At 45.7% G+C, this 16438-nt stretch overlaps 1 protein-coding gene across 4 annotated transcripts in view; it reads left to right on the forward strand.

Moving 5' to 3' along the window:
- HACE1 (HECT domain and ankyrin repeat containing E3 ubiquitin protein ligase 1) overlaps positions 1-16438 on the forward strand; it is a 612560-nt gene that overhangs the window by 466064 nt on the left and 130058 nt on the right. For all 4 annotated transcript variants that reach the window (XM_068135928.2, XM_068135929.2, XM_078768515.1 and 1 more), the window contains one exon: positions 3253-3340. In XM_068135928.2, the coding sequence (XP_067992029.2) occupies positions 3253-3340 (88 nt within the window). The remainder of the gene's footprint in view (positions 1-3252; positions 3341-16438) is intronic.

Here is a 16438-nt window from a genome sequence, read left to right on the forward strand (position 1 = left end):
GCCCTTCTCCCCCGATTGCTCAGTTTGGCCGGGCGGCCAGCTCTAGGAAGAGTCCTGGTTGTTCCAAACTTCTTCCATTTAAGAGTTATGGAGGCCACTGTGCTCTTGGGAACCTTCAATGCAGCAAAGATTTTTTTGTAGGCTTCCCCAGATCTGCGCCTTGACACAATCCTGTCTGTGAGCTCTGCAGGCAGTTCCTTCAACCTCATGGCTTGGTTGTTGCTCTGATTTGCGTTGTCAGCTGTGAGACCTTATATAGACAGGTGTGTGCCTTTCCAAATCATGTCCAATCAATTGAATTTACCACAGGTAGACTCCAATCAAGGTGTAGAAACATCTCAAAGTTGATCAAGAGAACTGGGAAGCATCTGAGCTAAATTTCAAGTGTCATAGCAAACGGTATGAATACTTATGTCAATGTGATATTTCAGTTTTTTATTTTTAATAAATTTGCAAAACTTTCGAAAACCCTGTTTTCTCTTTGTCATTATGGGGTATTGAGTGTGGATTGATGAGGGAAAAAATGAATTTGAACGATTTCAGCATAAGGCTGCAACATAACAAAATGCGAAAAAAGTGAAGGGGTCTGAATACTTTCTGAATGCACTGTACATAGGAATCCCATTTTTTATAAAACAAATGTATTTTAGAATTGCCATAATGTAGTGCTCAAGTAAAACCAAATGAGATTGGAATCTTCCATGATGAAGTAGATTCTATGGGCATATCACCTTCACATCAGAAGCATGCTGATGGTCTCTCTGTCTTCTGCCACCTCCTTTCTGGTCTTGCACCCTCTGCTCTTTCCAACTTTCCAGTTCTTTCTTCCTGAGAGTTTGCAGCTGTATCCATATTCTCCTACCCCTGTGTCTCCTCTACCCCTCATTCTTCCCAACATCCCTCATTCTCCTCGTCTTCATCTAATTTTGGCCCTCAACCCTGCTGTTGGTGTATTTCCCCCTTCCTTCCTACTCATCCTTTTCTTTTGTTATGTACTGAACTGTTCCATGTTCTAGCTCGTCCATGAACCTCGACTTTGTTTAAACAAAGAAATAAACAAGAAGACGTCATGCGGAGCACAATACTTGCAAAATCCCCCCACCCCCCCACCCTAAGGAAAAATAATCCATTGATACAGCAAATTGTCCATTTCAGCAAGATTATAATAGACAATCTTGATCAAAGCTCGGGTCAATTGGAAGAAAAGTGACGATTTTTCAGATAAAAAAATGATGATTTTGGAAGGTTGACCTTGAGTTGACCTTTGACCTTTTGACCTCAAAAATAGTTAGTTTCCCTATTTTGTGACTCAATGTGCAAATGCTGTTCAATTTTCAAGTAAATCGGATGAAAATTGAGGATTTAAAAAACTTGGCCTATGTTGACATTTTGGCCTATGTTGACCTCAAAAATGGCTGGTGTTTGAATTCAGTGACCATATATGCAAATCCTCTTAGAATTTCAAAGTCAATCGGATGAAAATTGCGGATTTTAGAAATTCGGCCTATGTTGACCTTTTGGCCGATGTTGACTTCAAAAATACTCAGTGGTTGAATTCAGTGACCAGATATGCAAGTCCTCTTCAAATTTCAAGTCAATTTGATGAAAATTTAGTATTTTAGAAATATGGCCTATGTTGACCTTTTGGCCTATGTTAAAAAAAAAAAACTACCTTTAGAGGCCATTTTTCCCCGCAAAGTGGGGGTTGGCCTTTTTCGGGCACCGTGGTTGTTGTTGTTTTTGTTGGTCCCCTTTTTGAAGCAATGTTTTACGGCCGGATGTACCTTCCTGCTGCCAACCCTTTTTGTCGCCTTTTACGACAAGCAGGGAATTACCAGTGAACTGGTACTCAATTTGCCGACCTCGGAAGGATGACAGGCTGAGTCAACCCCCCTGGCGTTAATTCAGTGATCGACCGGGATTCGAACCCATGATCCTAGGATCCTAAGCTGGCACCCTAGCCGCTAGCCCAACACCAGGCCTATGTTGACCTCAAAAATACTTGGTGGTTGAATTCAGTGACCAGATATGCAAGTCCTCTTCAAATTTCAAGTCAATTGGATGAAAATTGAGGATTTTAGAAATTTGGCCTATGTTGACCTTTTGGCCTATGTTGACCTTTTGGCCTATGTTGAGCTTTTGGCCTATGTTGACCTCAAAAATATTTGGTGGTTGAATTCAGTGACCAGATACGCAAGTTCTCTTCAAATTTCAAGTCAATCGGATGAAAATTGAGGATATTAGAAATTTGGCCTATGTTAACCTTTTGGCCTATGTTGACCTTTTTTCCTATGTTGACCTCAAAAATACTTGGTGATTGAATTCAGTGACCAGATATGCAAGTTCTCTTCACATTTCAAGTCAATCGGATGAAAATTGAGGATTTTAGAAATTTGGCAAAGGTGGTGACCTTTGGCCTATTTTGACCTTTTGACCATTTGACCCCAAAAACAATAGGCTTCTCAATTGGGACGACCTATACAACTTGGTGAAGTTTCGTGACGAACGGTTTAGAATTGTGACCTGTAGGCCGGTGACAAACAAACATACAAACAGCCAAACAGACAGACAGACAGACAGAACCACAAACGCAACCGACCAATATACTTTTAAAATCTTCGATTTTGCAAGTAACAATGACATACGCAGTATTTAAAATAATGACGATTGTTTCGGCTTCCATAAGGCCTGTGTTGTCATTATCAAAGTTGCACCAAAGAAATACTGCACATCTGGGAAAAGGTTAGAGACAGACAACAAAGACCTGATTTGATCTGATCTTATAGTTGGAGAGTCTACCATTTGAAATGCTCTCTATTCTGTATGAAATGTACCAGGGTATCTTGAATATCCACAAGCGAGTGCAAGTACACGAGGACGCACTCCGAAGGATGGTGTGCATCACGATATTGTGTCCTCTGCTGGCAATTCACCAGAAGACAGCTTTGATCAATCCAATCCTAGGACCAAAAAAACAATTGATCCGAGGACTACAAATAATTGCTTATAGGACCAGAAAGAGATGAACACCAAAATAAATCTGAAAACTATCAACTCGACATTTCCGCCATTGCAAATGCATTTCATCTCAACGTGAACACCAAATGTGAATGCTAAACGTCTTTTCGAACAGGGATAGGGAATTTCCAATGTGGCTGCTGGCAGGCTTTGTTGGGGCCTTGTGAACTTTGGGAGAGTACAGAGTGAGATGCAGTTAAGCACATATAATGCCTGTCACTTTCTATGTTTCAGGGCAAGGGTGTGGTGAGGGAATGGTTTGACAACCTCTCCAATGAGATGCTGAACCCCGATTACGCACTCTTCACCCAATCGGCGGACGGTGAGGTTGGTTAGGCTCAGACATTCTAATCCTTGCTGTAATTACATCATGGCCATTATAAAAGGTAGTTTTGACATTTTGGAGCCAAGCTCCATCGATTTAGTTTAATTTATTTGACCATTTGTGGGATTTTATTTTTCTTGGCTTAACCCTACTTTACATCCTGGGTTTATACAACAATCTGTTCGAAAACTAATATTGCTGACCTGCTATGTTTGCTAAATTGCTACAGGTGGCAGCAACAAGTCATTATTTCAAAATGGCAGCTCACAGTGAAACATTGAAGCAAAGAGCACTATCAAATTTATAAAAATTTCTTACTGATTTATATTTGCCATATCTCTGTCACTAGCTATTACGAAACAATTCATAGATAAAACTCTAAAAAGGGAATGTGGAAAGTATCAGTGGATTTAAGTGGTTTTGGGATGTTGAAAAATATCTCTCCACTGTGCCTTTTTGGGTTGATTTGCACTGGTGTCAATGAGTAGAAAAGTTTGGTGACTTCATAAAATAGAACTTGCATTATTCAAACAAAGCTAAGTGCATGTATGAAAATGTTTTTAACATATTTTTAAAAAACAATTAAAAACCAGGGCAAAGTCGATGGCATGCCATCACAAATCCCCAAATCCCATCGCAAATCCCAAAGGTTCCCCCAGGAATGACCCAATATCAAATTTAGAGTTAAAAATTATTTTTCCATTTTGACCTCTGTGACCATAAGTACACCACCTGGGGCACGAACTCGGGGTCAAAAAAAAAAATTGTTACATATTTCATGCATCTCCCAAGGTTGATTGCATATACAAAGTTTCATTAAAATGTTTCAAACCGTGCCAGTAATCGCATTTTTTTTTGGTATTTGACGTTTTGACCCTAGGGGCGGGGCCAAAAATGAAACTGCTCTTGCACCTTCATGCCATGTGTTAATCATGACGACCAAGTTTGGTGAATTTCTGCCCAACCGTTTCGAAGGAGATAGTGTGACAGATGGACGGAAACCCATAAAGATGTGAAAGGAAAGACTGGAAACCCATAAAGAGGAGGGTTTGGAAAGTATTAACCCTCCTTCATATACATATACATGTATATATTTATTTATATATATATATATATATATATATATATATATATATATATATCTGTGAGAAATAGTAGAAACTCCACAGTACGAGCAGGGCGCCTCATTTTCATTGAATAAATAATCAGGAGATTAAATCAGACGCGGACGTAGCTTCAGGACTATGTATATACATAAAAATTTATGTATATACATACGCTCGACTGTATATATACATATATATATATATATATATATATATATATATATATATATATATATATATATATATATATATATATATATATATATATATATACTTGTATATATACAGTCGTGGCCAAAAATATTGGCACCTTGCACTTTTTTCAAATAACTCACAATATTTTCTAAAAATATATGAAAATAGTATCATTAAGAACCAGTTTGTGTGATTTAGTGTTTGCACAGGGGTGTGGTGAAGCCAAAATATTAATTGTCAGTGTTTTCTCTAAAAATTACTCACCTGCGTTGATTTAATGCCTGAATGATACCTTTACTAAAAAAATGGAAAGAAAACGGCAGAAGACAATTATATACGGCTGTGTCGAGCCAAAAAGGCGCCTTGAGCGATATTAATTTGCATTCTCCTTTAATCGTGGTGTAAAGGACATGCAATGTGTGGCTGAAATGGAGATTCATGATGGTCTAACCATAATTGGGCAAATAAGAATTATATTTTCATGTTTTTACAAAAGCATCCCTTGTGGGAATATAATTTCCTCTTTATGAGAAAATTCACGATGATTTTGCGGAACCTCGAAACGTTCTCATTTGAAGCAAAACGTTGGTCACAGCTGCAGCTTCGACTTTGTCGATTGTTAACCATTTTATGGACTGTATGTTGCGTGCATTTGAATAACATTCCCATTTAAATGCATTCTGCATTCAAACGCATCTGCGATGGCTCTGTTGCATGATAGGATACAAGAAAAACTGAATATGGTTGTAAAACAATTGGCAAAATGGTTATGATGAAACAATTCATAAAGCACGTTTATTTAATGTTAAAAACCATTGAATCGAGAGCACCAACACTGATGTTCTGTGTTTTGGCTTCTTTGCATAATCATATGCAGACACTTCCATGCAATAGAATCTCATGCATATGATGTAATTACATTCTTGTTTGTAAATGAAACCAAGGTCATGTTAAAAAAATTGAGAATTGTGTTACGGATTCGGCCCTAATGATTGTTGTTATGATTATTGTTGTTGGTTCTAAGTATTCTGGTGATTGTGGTTGAAGGGAAAGGGTTATTATAGTTAAAAGGTTTAAAAGCGCTCATGATAAAATAATACCGGAAATGGCATAGTGGGCCGGAAGAGGTGGAGGGAAGAGGAGGAGGACATGAAGAAAATGAAAAAGGAGGGGTTCTGACGAAGCTCCGCACCTGTCGTGGGCGAGCTTACATGGCGAGAGAACTTTGAGTCCGGGAAGGGAATCTTGAGCGATTGGTGATCGCTGGAATTGTGGAAAAGCCGGCGACGCCAGGTACAGGTGTGATTCCGGAGAATCTTCGCCTAGCAGCGGCGGCTCGAGGACGAGCCGGCCGCCATTACCGGGACCTCGCGCGTCGTTCGTGGAACCTGGGTGAGCCGCATCCGCGGGTCCCGCCATCCGGTGATTTACCGAAATAGGTGTGTGCACTAAAGCGGCGTCGGAAGATTGCCCTGCGGTTCGTTGACTGAACGGGGAAGGTGCACATCCGGATCGCTTATTTGGGATTCCCTGCCCACGGTCAGGTTGCTGTTGGATTAGACCACGTGACGGTGCATGCCTTGCCTACACCGCCGTACTCGCCTCTTCGCCTCAACTCCGTTGAGTTATAGAGACATTGAAGGGTTGGGCTCCATTCACTGGGAGCGCGGATCACTGCCGAGCTGCTGCTGAGCTGGGACTGGGATCTGTGAGTTTATGTTACTTAATAAGGTGGTACCATCTTGAGATTAATTGTATGACTGATTGCTTTCATTGCTGTATGGTTTCCTGTGTGCTTTTAATACAATCTGTTCATTTATAATCTTTGGGTGTGGTTCCACTATTGATTTGTTTTTGACACCGGATAACATATTTTTTCTGCCGGGGCTCCTCGTGGGGTTCGGAGGTTTATCGAGACCAGGAGATCGGTGAGGACCCCGTAACAATTGCTATGTCTGAGCATTGCCAACTTTTTTTGCTTTACGTGCTTAAATGTAACCAAACTTGGTGTAATTGTTGGAGGGTCAGCTCTGAGTGGGTGTAGTCGGTGGTTCAAATATTGGCTGAGTCATACCAAAGACTAAAACTGGTACGTGCTGCTTCCTTGCTTTACACTCAGCATTTTGCTTTACACTCAGCATTTGAAAGGGGTGGAGCATAGGCAAACAACCACAGGTTGGCATCCATTCTGCAGCCTTTTATGGGTGTAATGACCTCCTCCTGTGTATGGTAACATAAAATATATATATACTAGCTTGGCTCGGCTCGCTGCGCTCGCCTCACCATGTGTCGTTACATAGGAACGAATTTGTTTTAGCTGAGGATAATGACTGTACCTGAGTTGCTGTTTTGACATGGTTTACACTTTACACCAATCATAATACAAACAATTATTTTGCACAAAAGTATTTGTATTATACGTGATATTACATTTTATAAACAATCGAAGTTGAAGACTTAAGTTGAAAAAAAAAAAATTTCAAAAATAATTCCCGAAACAAAAAAAGGAAATTGGGAATTTTTTCGAAAAAGAAATACCCTTAGGGCATACACATGGGAGAGGTAGGTGCATACCAGAAGTTTGGTAAAGTTTCACAAAAGTTTGAGGGAGTAGTTCAGTGACAACACAGGACAGGACAACACAGACGATATATATATTGTTGCGGATCCGGAGGTCGGCGCTCCCCTTACCAAGAGGGGGTTAATCCCCTTGTCTTTTACACTGGCCGATCCCCCCTGGACCTGGAAATTACACGGTCCTTTGCGGGGTTGAGATTGGCCAGGGTGATTGGTCAAGATGGGCTCCCAAATACCTGCTTGCCAATCTCTCCGCAAAGCAGGGAGATAATTTCCGCTCGAACCACGGACAGATGGAAATTGACGAGCGGTTTAGCAATCCGCGATTCGAGCCGTTAGCAATAAAACTAACCCGATTCTGAGCGGTTCTAATCGTGCCACTGGTACTCAATGGGGAAATCATGAAGACGATCGGACGAGAAGAAACCAAAGTAAAGGGAAGAACAAATATGATTTATTACTACACTGTACAATAAAAGAGGAAACGAAAGAAAGGCATATACAAGAGGAGCAAAAGGACACAGGGCAAGCTTATACAGTCTTAAATATCATGCCCAGGACAACACAAACGGACTTACACGAAAGGGGTAGTGGTAGGAAGGAAGAGAAGGCAGATGGCAGGGAAGCAAGGTCCGGGCAGATGGCTCCGGCGTCGAGGTCCGGCTCCAAGCTCACGCTCCGGTCCACGCTTTGGTTCGCGGCGAAACCCGGCAAGCAGCGCGGTTCGTGTCGTCGTGGTAGCGGACCGACTCTCTCTCTCTTTGCTCTCGTCTCATCTGCCTCGTCTCCCGCTCATCTCTGCCTTGGTGTTCGACTCCTTCTCTCTTCCTGGCTCATCTCCCGAAGTAGTCCGCCGCGGCGCTTATATCACGCGCCTTGCAAATCAACCCACGTGCGCTTCGCTCCGCCTACCGGTGAACACGCCTCGGCCCTGATTGGTCGCGAGGGTTCACCCGCTCCTCCCTTCGTGACATGTTGATGGGGCCACGCCTTAGTTCCTGGTGCTCCTCCTCCTTCTTCTCCAACTCGGCCGCGTGGTCAATGGCGTTTGGAGCGAGCACTGCAGCTGGCAGAGACACGCAATGCACTTTGGAGGGAGGCTACGCCGCAAAATGAATATGATTTGAAAAGGGGCCTTGGTTATTTGATTAATGCAACGCAGAGTCAAACTATTGGAAACAGATCCTTACCTGAAACACATACTAATGAAATAACTGAAGAAGGTCCTATTGTGTCCTACGTGTTGCAAAATGGACTAGCTAGGGTGCGACCTTTGACCTTTGGAAGATGGGGATATTTACAGGGAATTATTTACAAGGCTTATTATTTTACAAGTGAAGGTCCTAAAAACCGTAACACTGCACCCGTCTCTCCTCCAGGCATGGCCCGTGCCGACAAAACTTTAACTTAGTGTGACACTCAGGTGTGGTTACCCTCTACTTTTAACCTCGCCCTGAGTGCGACATTTTAAAAACTAGATATGTCCCACCTGCTGCGTTGCATTCTATCTAACTGACTCACGCCCACAGAATAACCGAATTGCGGAATTAATTTTCAAACTACACATGTACGGTGGGGAGCATTATTTACAAAGAACACTACAATTTTGATTATTTACAAAACTACACCCAGGACCTGTCTTTTTGGGAAACAAAAGTAGAACTTTTGAAAAGAGGAAAATCATGCCATGCACTGTACTGTACCGATACCACAAGCACCAATTAACAAAATGCCCCAAGAGCACCATAAATCATCAAAGCACGAAAAGCACCATCCAGTGCACAGTCATACATTTCAGAATAATAAAATGATGCCTTGTGACGTCTTCTCCGCTGGGCCACTGGTTCTGGTTGACTTGATGCTTGCTGCCTATTTAAAAATAAAAGGGCACAAACCGCGTCCACTTTTCTTTTAATTACGGCCAGCAGGGGCCAACTAAGGGTGGTCCACCTGCATGGCTTAGGTGCCACCTCAACCATGGTCCGCAAGCAAGATTTCCACTGGCCACAATGGCCGGTCCCCAGCAGAGGTGCCAAGCCCCAAAACGTGGGGTCCATAAAGTGGTCCTCGGCCACAAAAAAACATGTGGTCCATAAAGTGGTGTACCGGTCCAGGCAGGCAAGCAGCGAGAGTGCGGGCGCACAACTGCGACACCTGCACACTTTCCCCTCGGCACACAAAGACCACGGTCCATGAGTGGGGAAGGAAGACAAAGCAGGGTTAGCGGGGTGCAAGGGCGCAAGAGTACACATCAACACAAGGCAATGCAGAGTGAGGTGCGCTGGAGAGCGAGCGGAGAAAGCTCGTCCCTAGCGTACGTTCCCCCCTGTCACCTAATCCACCCTTACCCCTACCCCGTATTTACACAATTTACAAATCCGTCGCTAACGTCCTGTCTTCCCCATATCTCTCCTAATGCCAAATTCATCATCAATCCCAATTTCTCATCAATCCCTCCGAAGCCAAATTTGTCATCAATCCCAATTCCTCCTCAATCCCTCCTAAGGAGGAAGAGATGGAATACAAACAATGTCACCCCACGTCGTGATGCGTCTTACATCCCAGACATTTGCCAAAAACTGTGGTGTGGATTCCTGTTACCTTGGTGAGTGGATGCGGATGGTGCGAAGAGATTTTCAATCCTATCTACCTTCTAAATGACATTAACACTCTTTACACTACCCGGGGTCTTTCCCTGCCAAAGTATTGGCCATATTTACTCTATGTGGTTCTAAGAACCGAACTCCCATTGAACATACTGTGGCGCTCACCAATTTGGGGTCTCACTCCCCCGATTATACTCCCTGTGCCCTCGCACAATTTCGGGGCTGGGTCGTGTGGCTCCCCTCGCAGGTCTAACTTACCTGCGCACCTCCGCCACTGTACGTCGCCACCCGAGCTTACCTGCTCCTCACCATAACCTGGGGAAGGCCCTCTGGCTCTCTCACCCCACTTCTGCCCTCTTTGGCGTCGGGCTACCCGGGTCCTCTCCATAGGATCCTCGGGCCCCATTGAACACTAACACAACTCTACCTGGCTCCCAGAGCCTACCTGCGGCCTCACCTGGCCGACAGACTACCAGTGGTGGAGTGCTCAACTACAAATGGTCACGCAACTACCACAATCCCCAAGGAACTGGAGCCGCATGCAGCTGAAGCTCCGAGGGAGTTGGTGACGTAATGTCATGGTCAAGGACCATAACCTCCAACTGGCCCCGTTCCGAGCATAACTCCCAAGGGATTCCAACCGCATGCAGTTGAAACCCCAAGGGAATTGGTTACTCCGGACACCAGGTGGGAAATTATGGTAGGCAATGACCATAACTACGAATTCAGCCACACGCCCACCCATTCCACTTTACTCATGCACCAATCAAAGCAGTACTCTGCTACTCTCGCACCACAGATGTCAATATCCACCAAATTTACCTACTCCCTCTACCTACTTTTAAACTACCCTCCCCGGGTACTCGTGAAGGGGGGTCCATCCTTCCCCCATTCACTCTTTCGCACCATACACTCCACTCCACGTATTCCACACTACTCACTCCACACCATCCATTCCATACTCTATTCATTCCAGACCATCTATTCCATGCAACCATTCTCCATACACCTGCATTTCACTTGCACACCTTGCAAGCCATTCACTCAATACAATGCCATGCATCATGCTCACCACAAATAACTTTCATCCCAATTCCTCATCTCATCACTCTCACTACAAACACACTGCATCATCTAACTATCTGGTTTCCCCTCTGAAACTCGTGCTCCCCATCTTCCCTTATACTAAGCACTCCCTCATCGTTATCATCCATCTAATCTATTCTGCGTCCCCACTACAGGTATCAATGTCACTACTTAAATCTTGTCCCTATGGTCATCTTTCTAAGTCCCTATACATTAACCAAGCCATCCCTGGCTAGGTTTTCACCGCTATACCCCATAAACGCTAAAGCTCCTTTGCCCCAAGGTGAGGTGAATGGTAAAACTACCATTCGCCATCACTACTGCTACCATCAAATGTCCACTATACTACGAGCCTCGGTGCGGGAAATACATTTCCATAGCTCGACTTCGAAAAGCCGGCTATCTGTGCAGATGGTCAGTCTCCTGATGGTTGTGTCTGTCCGGCATCGATTCTGGGGAGGAGGTTTGGTCGGGCCAAGGCTCCAAGCACCATCCCGGCGCAAGGCCTTGCGCTCCCAAGTGCGATGGCCCAGCCTTGCCCGGCCGGAACTCCGCCACCACAAGGGGGCGCCACTCCGCACCATCCTCCTTCCCCTCGTACCGGGCCGATCGCTTTGCCTGGCAAAGCGCGGAATCGACCGTACAGGGCAGAGCCCGGCCCGAATCGTGCACGGCGCTACGAGTAGGAGCGACGCGACTACGATCCCAGCCGGCTCCCGCAGCACACAAAGAGCATCACGCCCCGAGTGCTCGCGTCGGCTATACGTCGGCCTAACCGCTGCTCCGGTCAACGTCGATGCTTCCCTCGCATGCTCACACCATGCGTTCCGTTCTACCTTCATACATCCCATACAATCCGTCAATTCCACCACCGCACTCTCTGTTACACACCACTCGCTGTTCGCACACTCCATAACACACCTCTCTCGTGCACCGTCTTGCGCACTCTCCCTCGGTACGTACTCCATACCACTCATAGGGGTGCACTCTTGCATCCACCCATTCAGTGCACACCTACTCACGGGTGTGCAATCCCCTGTCGCACACCCAATCATGCGCTCCACCACCAACTCAGGTGTGCATTCTTGCACACGCTCCTCAACCATTCCAGGTGTGCATTCTTTCTCACTCGCCACAACCAACTCACTCTCCGTGTCACAATCATTCCCACTATCACACTCCGATGTGCATTCACGCTCGCACTCGGTAACACACTCACTCTCCGGCGCCCCCTTCTTCCTCACACGCACGCCATTTCCACTCACACAGCGCACCACGGACCTCCCACAAACGCCCACGGTACGCTGGGATCCCAAGCGCGCGAAAATTCTTTTCGTGGCAAACACCTCCTGCAAAATCTCTGAGCCCCATATACAGCCCGACTCACCTTTGGGATTCTTCTTCTTCCCCGCTCCAACACCTGCAAATCTTTATTCGGGTTAATTAGCACAGCATCATGATGCGAATCCAGACTTTGTGCATTTTCCATCCTTTCCTCCCACGAGTGGTTTTCTAAGTCCGTCTCTTCCACCACAATTTCGACTATAATTTATTTTTCCTTATTAAGCTCGACGGCCGCTGGTGCACATCCAATAAGTTTTTCCAATTCCGCGGGCGCCGGCTTTCCCATACCCCAGGTCGCGATTTCTATACCCATCCACGTGACTTCGCTTTGCTCACCTTCGCTCACTCCGCGCTTCTCAAGCCGCGTTACCTCGTCGCGTACAAATGCGACCTCCTCGCTCAACCTGCGGTTAACCTCCCTCTCAACTTCCCTTGCTTCATCCTGGGCTTGCCCCTCGCCAGCCCCTCGTTAATTTCTTGGGCTTGGCCATTTATGCCCTCCAATTTGCTTCATAGCCTGCTTCCGAATTTGACCACTAGGCCCCCAATTTGATTGCCCAATTGCTCCCCCATTCTCTTTTCCAAATTACTTATGTTACCCCTTACCTCTTCCCTCATTTCTTTCATATCCGCCCTTGATTTGTCCCCCTCTACTTCCAATCGACTGCCCATCACATCCATCTTACTCCCCGACTCCACCATATAGGCCCTCATTTGTGCCATGAAGGTGTCCAGATAGGATTGCACATCCATAACCCCCATTTGCGCGGCAGGCGTGGCCCTCGCCGCCATGTGCGAGGTGCCGCCATTTTGTGCGCCTGCAACCCCTGCTGCTACACCCTCTCCGACCTCCTCTTCCATTACTCCCACTGCCTCCCTGGGGTCCTGGGTTGCCTCTAACCCCTCTTCTATATCCCCCACCGGCATCCGATTGCCTTGAGTATCCATGGCATGACTCAATTTGGATGTTAATACTAGATTTTGGCCGCTCGTAATTTTTGACCTAATTTTTTTTTTTAAGATGACAGAAAATTTGGTTCTAGCCTCAAATCCCACTCCTGACACCAATTGTTGCAGATCCGGAGGTCGGCGCTCCCCTTACCAAGGGGGGGTTAATCTCCTTGTCTTTTACACTGGCCGATCCCCCCCAGTCCTGGAAATTACACGCTCCTTTGCGGGGTTGAGATTGGCCAGGGTGATTGGTCAAGATGGGCTCCCAAATACCTGCTTGCCAATCTCTCCGCAAAGCAGGGAGATAATTTCCGCTCGAACCACGCACAGATGGAAATTGCCGAGCAGTTTAGCAATCCGTGATTCGAGCCGTGAGCAATACAACTAACCCGATTCTGAGCGGTTCTAATCGTGCCACCGGTACTCAATGGGGAAATCACGAAGACGATCGGACGAGAGGAAACCAAAGTAAAGGGAAGAACAAATATGATTTATTACTACACTGTACAATAAAAGAGGAAACGAAAGAAAGGCATCTTCAAGAGGAGCAAAAGGACACAGGGCAAGCTTATACAGTCTTAAATATCACGCCCAGGACAACACAAACGGACTTACACGAAAGGGGTAGAGGTAGGAAGGAAGGGAAGGCAGATGGCAGGGAAGGAAGGTCCGGGCAGATGGCTCCGGCGTCGAGGTCCGGCCCCAAGCTCACGCTTCGGTCCACGCTTTGGTTCGCGGCGCAACCCGGCAAGCAGCGCGGTTCGTGTCGTCGTGGTAGCGGACTGACTCTCTCTCTCTCTTCTCTCTCTCTCTCTCTCTCTCTCTCTCTCTCTCTCTCTCTCTCTCTCTCTCTATCTCTCTATCTCTCTCTCTCTCTCTCTCTCTCTTTGCTCTCATCTCATCTGCCTCGTCTCCCGCTCATCTCTGCCTTGGTGTTCGACTCCTTCTCTCTTCCTGGCTCATCTCCCGAAGTAGTCCGCCGCGGTGCTTATATCACGTGCCTTGCAAATCAACCCGCGTGCGCTTCGCTCCGCCTACCGGTGAACACATCTCGGCCCTGATTGGTCACGAGGGTTCACCGGCTCCTCCCTTCGTGACACATTGATGGGGCCACGCCTTCGTTCCTGGCGCTACTCCTCCTTCTTATCCAACTCGGCCGCATGGTCAATGGCGTTTGGAGTGAGCCCTGCAGCTGGCAGAGACACGCAATGCACTTTGGAGGGAGGCTACGCCGCAAAATGAATATGATTTGAAAAGGGGCCTAGGTTATTTGATTAATGCAATGCAGAGTCAAACTATTGGAAACAGATCCTTACCTGAAACACATACAGACTTGGCATTTAATATGGAATTTTTTTTCTTCTTGACTTGGCTTTACTTTCTTAACTCAGTATATCAATCTGGTGAGCCTCTTTTACACTTTGGTGATTTATTTGTTAAAAGAACCATGTCACTGATTGTCTGTCACAGCAAGAAGTCAACAACAGGATTATATCACAGCTGGCGTGGCAAAATGTACGGACAGGTGCATTTGATGATTGGCTTCACAGTTGGGTATACAAGGGTTGTTGCGTTCTGTATTAGTGGAAAACAACTGCTGCACTTCTCCAAAAGTTATTGCCGCTTACTCTGGAGATGGTCCGTCAACTCGACAATGCTGTTTGTCATGGAGTGGTGGCTTTACGAAATTACGGCATGAAACAGCGTGCTATTGCTCGGCAGTATGGCATCACTCAAGGTCAGGTGTCAAAGATCCTGAAACGAAATGCTCAGAGGGGTGTCCCAGTCCCTACTCCAATACCGAGGCCAGGACGTCCCCGCGGAACCACAAGGAGGGATGATCGCCAGCTGCACCGGTTAGTCCGCAATGGCCGTACCAAGTCAGCTAATCGGCTTCGGGCTGAGTGGCAGCAACTGACAAATGTGCCTGTATCCAGAAGGCTAGTCAACCAACGAGTGGTTCAAGCAGGCTGTCGTGCCAGGCGTCCCCTGAGAAAGCCACGCCTGACCAGACAACACCGCCATCGCCGATTGCAGTGGGCCAGAGAGCACCGTCAATGGCAGCCAGGACACTGGAATCACGTGATCTTCAGCGACGAGTCTAGATTTCTGGTCTATCGTCAAGATGGCCGCGCCCGAGTGCGCAGACAAGTGCATGAAGCCTTCAACAAAGATTGTATAGTGCCAAGAGTCCAAGCTGGAGGTGGTGGGGTGACCGTTTGGGCTGCTTTTCATGCAGGGGGCAAAACTGACCTGGTTGTTCTGAATGGAAACCTGAACCAGTTCAAGTACAGGGCCATTCTGGAAGAAACATTGCTTCCGTTTGCTCGTGCAGCCTTTCGAGGAAACGTTGTCTTCCAAGATGACAATGCACGGCCTCATCGTGCTCGCATGATCCAACACTTTCTTGCTGACCGTGGTGTAGAGCATATGGAGTGGCCTGCCATGTCCCCGGATATGAATCCGATAGAGAACTTGTGGGCAGAATTAACGCGTCAAATCGACCACTTGGACCAGCAGCCGACCTCTGTGCGTGAATTGCAGCAGGCTCTTGTCACTGCATGGCAAGCGATTCCTGTCCAAACCTTGGCAAATCTCGTGAACATCATGCCTCAACGTGTACGTGCTCTCCTGAATGCTCGTGGGGGTTGCATGAAGTACTGAACTGTAATTTTACTGTCCATAATCCAAGTCGTAATTTAACTTTTGTTTTTGTTTAAAAATTTTTTGGCTAATGTGCAAAATAAAGAGATACTTCTGGAAAACGTACAGAAGTTTAACACAGTACTGTCCATGAATTGAGTTCGATATCAGTTTACATCACTTTCAAGGATCAATTTATTTGTTTTGAAATGTCAAATGTGGTTTTTGTTTTTTTTAAAGGGCACTTTTTTTTCTTCTTTTTTTTGTATACTGAATCGTGGCTCGTGAAAGAGCTAATTAACAAAAGAGCTAACTAACATTAACAAAATCTGTAATAATTTCAACATAATTCCAATTAACTTTTGGTTCTAAGACATCTTGAAAAGTAAGTTCACCCCCACAAAAAAAATATTCCATATTAAATGCCAAGTCTGTACTAATGAAATAACTGAAGAAGGTCCTATGGTGTCCTACGTGTTGCAAAATGGACTAGCTAGAGTGCGACCTTTGATCTTTGGAAGATGGGGATATTTACAGGGAATTATTTACAAGGCTTATTATTTTACAAGTGAAGGTTCTAAAAACCG

This window comes from Myxine glutinosa, chromosome 14, assembly GCF_964187855.1.
Source record: "Myxine glutinosa chromosome 14, kmMyxGlut1.1, whole genome shotgun sequence".
Classification (NCBI taxonomy): domain Eukaryota; kingdom Metazoa; phylum Chordata; class Myxini; order Myxiniformes; family Myxinidae; genus Myxine; species Myxine glutinosa.